Source organism: Wasmannia auropunctata, unplaced genomic scaffold (assembly GCF_000956235.1).
Source record: "Wasmannia auropunctata unplaced genomic scaffold, wasmannia.A_1.0 LD336106.1, whole genome shotgun sequence".
In the NCBI taxonomy this organism is placed as follows: domain Eukaryota; kingdom Metazoa; phylum Arthropoda; class Insecta; order Hymenoptera; family Formicidae; genus Wasmannia; species Wasmannia auropunctata.
In genome coordinates, this window is record NW_012026784.1 from 9,875,996 (window position 1) to 9,877,119 (window position 1,124).

General features: G+C 31.2%; 1 protein-coding gene across 1 annotated transcript in view; it reads right to left on the reverse strand.

Moving 5' to 3' along the window:
* Positions 1–708: 708 nt before the first annotated feature.
* Positions 709–1,124, reverse strand: part of LOC105457047 — a 1,296-nt gene continuing 880 nt past the window's right edge. Inside the window, exon 2 of the mRNA XM_011701474.1 lies at positions 709–720. Within this exon, the coding sequence (XP_011699776.1) occupies positions 709–720 (12 nt within the window). The remainder of the gene's footprint in view (positions 721–1,124) is intronic.

The following is a 1,124-nucleotide window of genomic DNA, read 5'->3' on the forward strand; positions in this document are numbered from 1 at the left end:
AAATAAATAACCGCGAGTGAATTAAAGTAGTTTTATGTATTGTTTTACTTCCGATCCACGTATTACGAGGACGAGTTGTAATTACAGTACATCGCGTATGTAGAATCAACGCGAATTAAAGATAAAGTCAGTGATTGATTAAAAAATTAAGTAAAGTCAGTGAAAAGACGTATTAAAAATTGAAAAGGGCTTAGACCTAAACAGATCTCTGCGCAAATTTTTTCAAAAATTAAAAAACTTAGAATATTTTCACATGTCGAAAAATTTTCATTGCATATTTGAACTGTTTAAAAAGTAAAAAGGGCTTAGGCCGAAACAAACCTCTGCGCAAAATTTTTTAAGAATCCGGATACTTAGAAAAATTTCGGATTTCGATTTAATTACATTGAAGGAACTTAGAATAATTTACGGACATAGAGTTAAGTCAGATTGACAGCTCAGCGAGGTAAAACATTAAACAGAAGTAATTCTGAGAGTACCTACGCTTGATTTATATTGATTTACGTTGAGATACAACGAATTTGAGAATTTTAATTAAATAATTTTGTCCGAATTTCAGTTTTGAGCAAAGCAAAATTGAGAAATAGCGTTTGCATAAAGGAATCCCTGCGCAAAAATTTTTTAACGCTTAAAGACTTAGAAAATTTTCATTTAATTGAATTTCACATTCCAGATTTACATTGAGTAAAAAGTAAAAAGGGCGTTTGCCTAAACAAACCCCTGCGCAAATTTTTTTTGAGATTTAAAGACTTAGAAAATTTTGTACAAGCAGAAGGCGAAAAATTTATAAGTACTTAAGTGAAAATTCGAAAAATATTCGGAACATTGAGAGATCCATTTAGCACGAAAGAGCGAATAAATAGCTACTTGAAAATATAAAAATTAAAATAGATTTCATTGAATTTTGCTGAAAAATAGCATTTTAAAAATAGTTTTTGACAGGTCATCGAAAAGATCGATTCTTTTTCATAATAACGCTTATGCGAATGGTAGCAGTGATATTTTGTCCAATTTGTCAGTACATAATTAACATTTTGGCATTTATTCGAGACTTTCTGGATCGTTACATACCGGAAGCGTAGAGCACATTGCACAGTGGGAGAGCCCTGTAGCTTACGCTTACC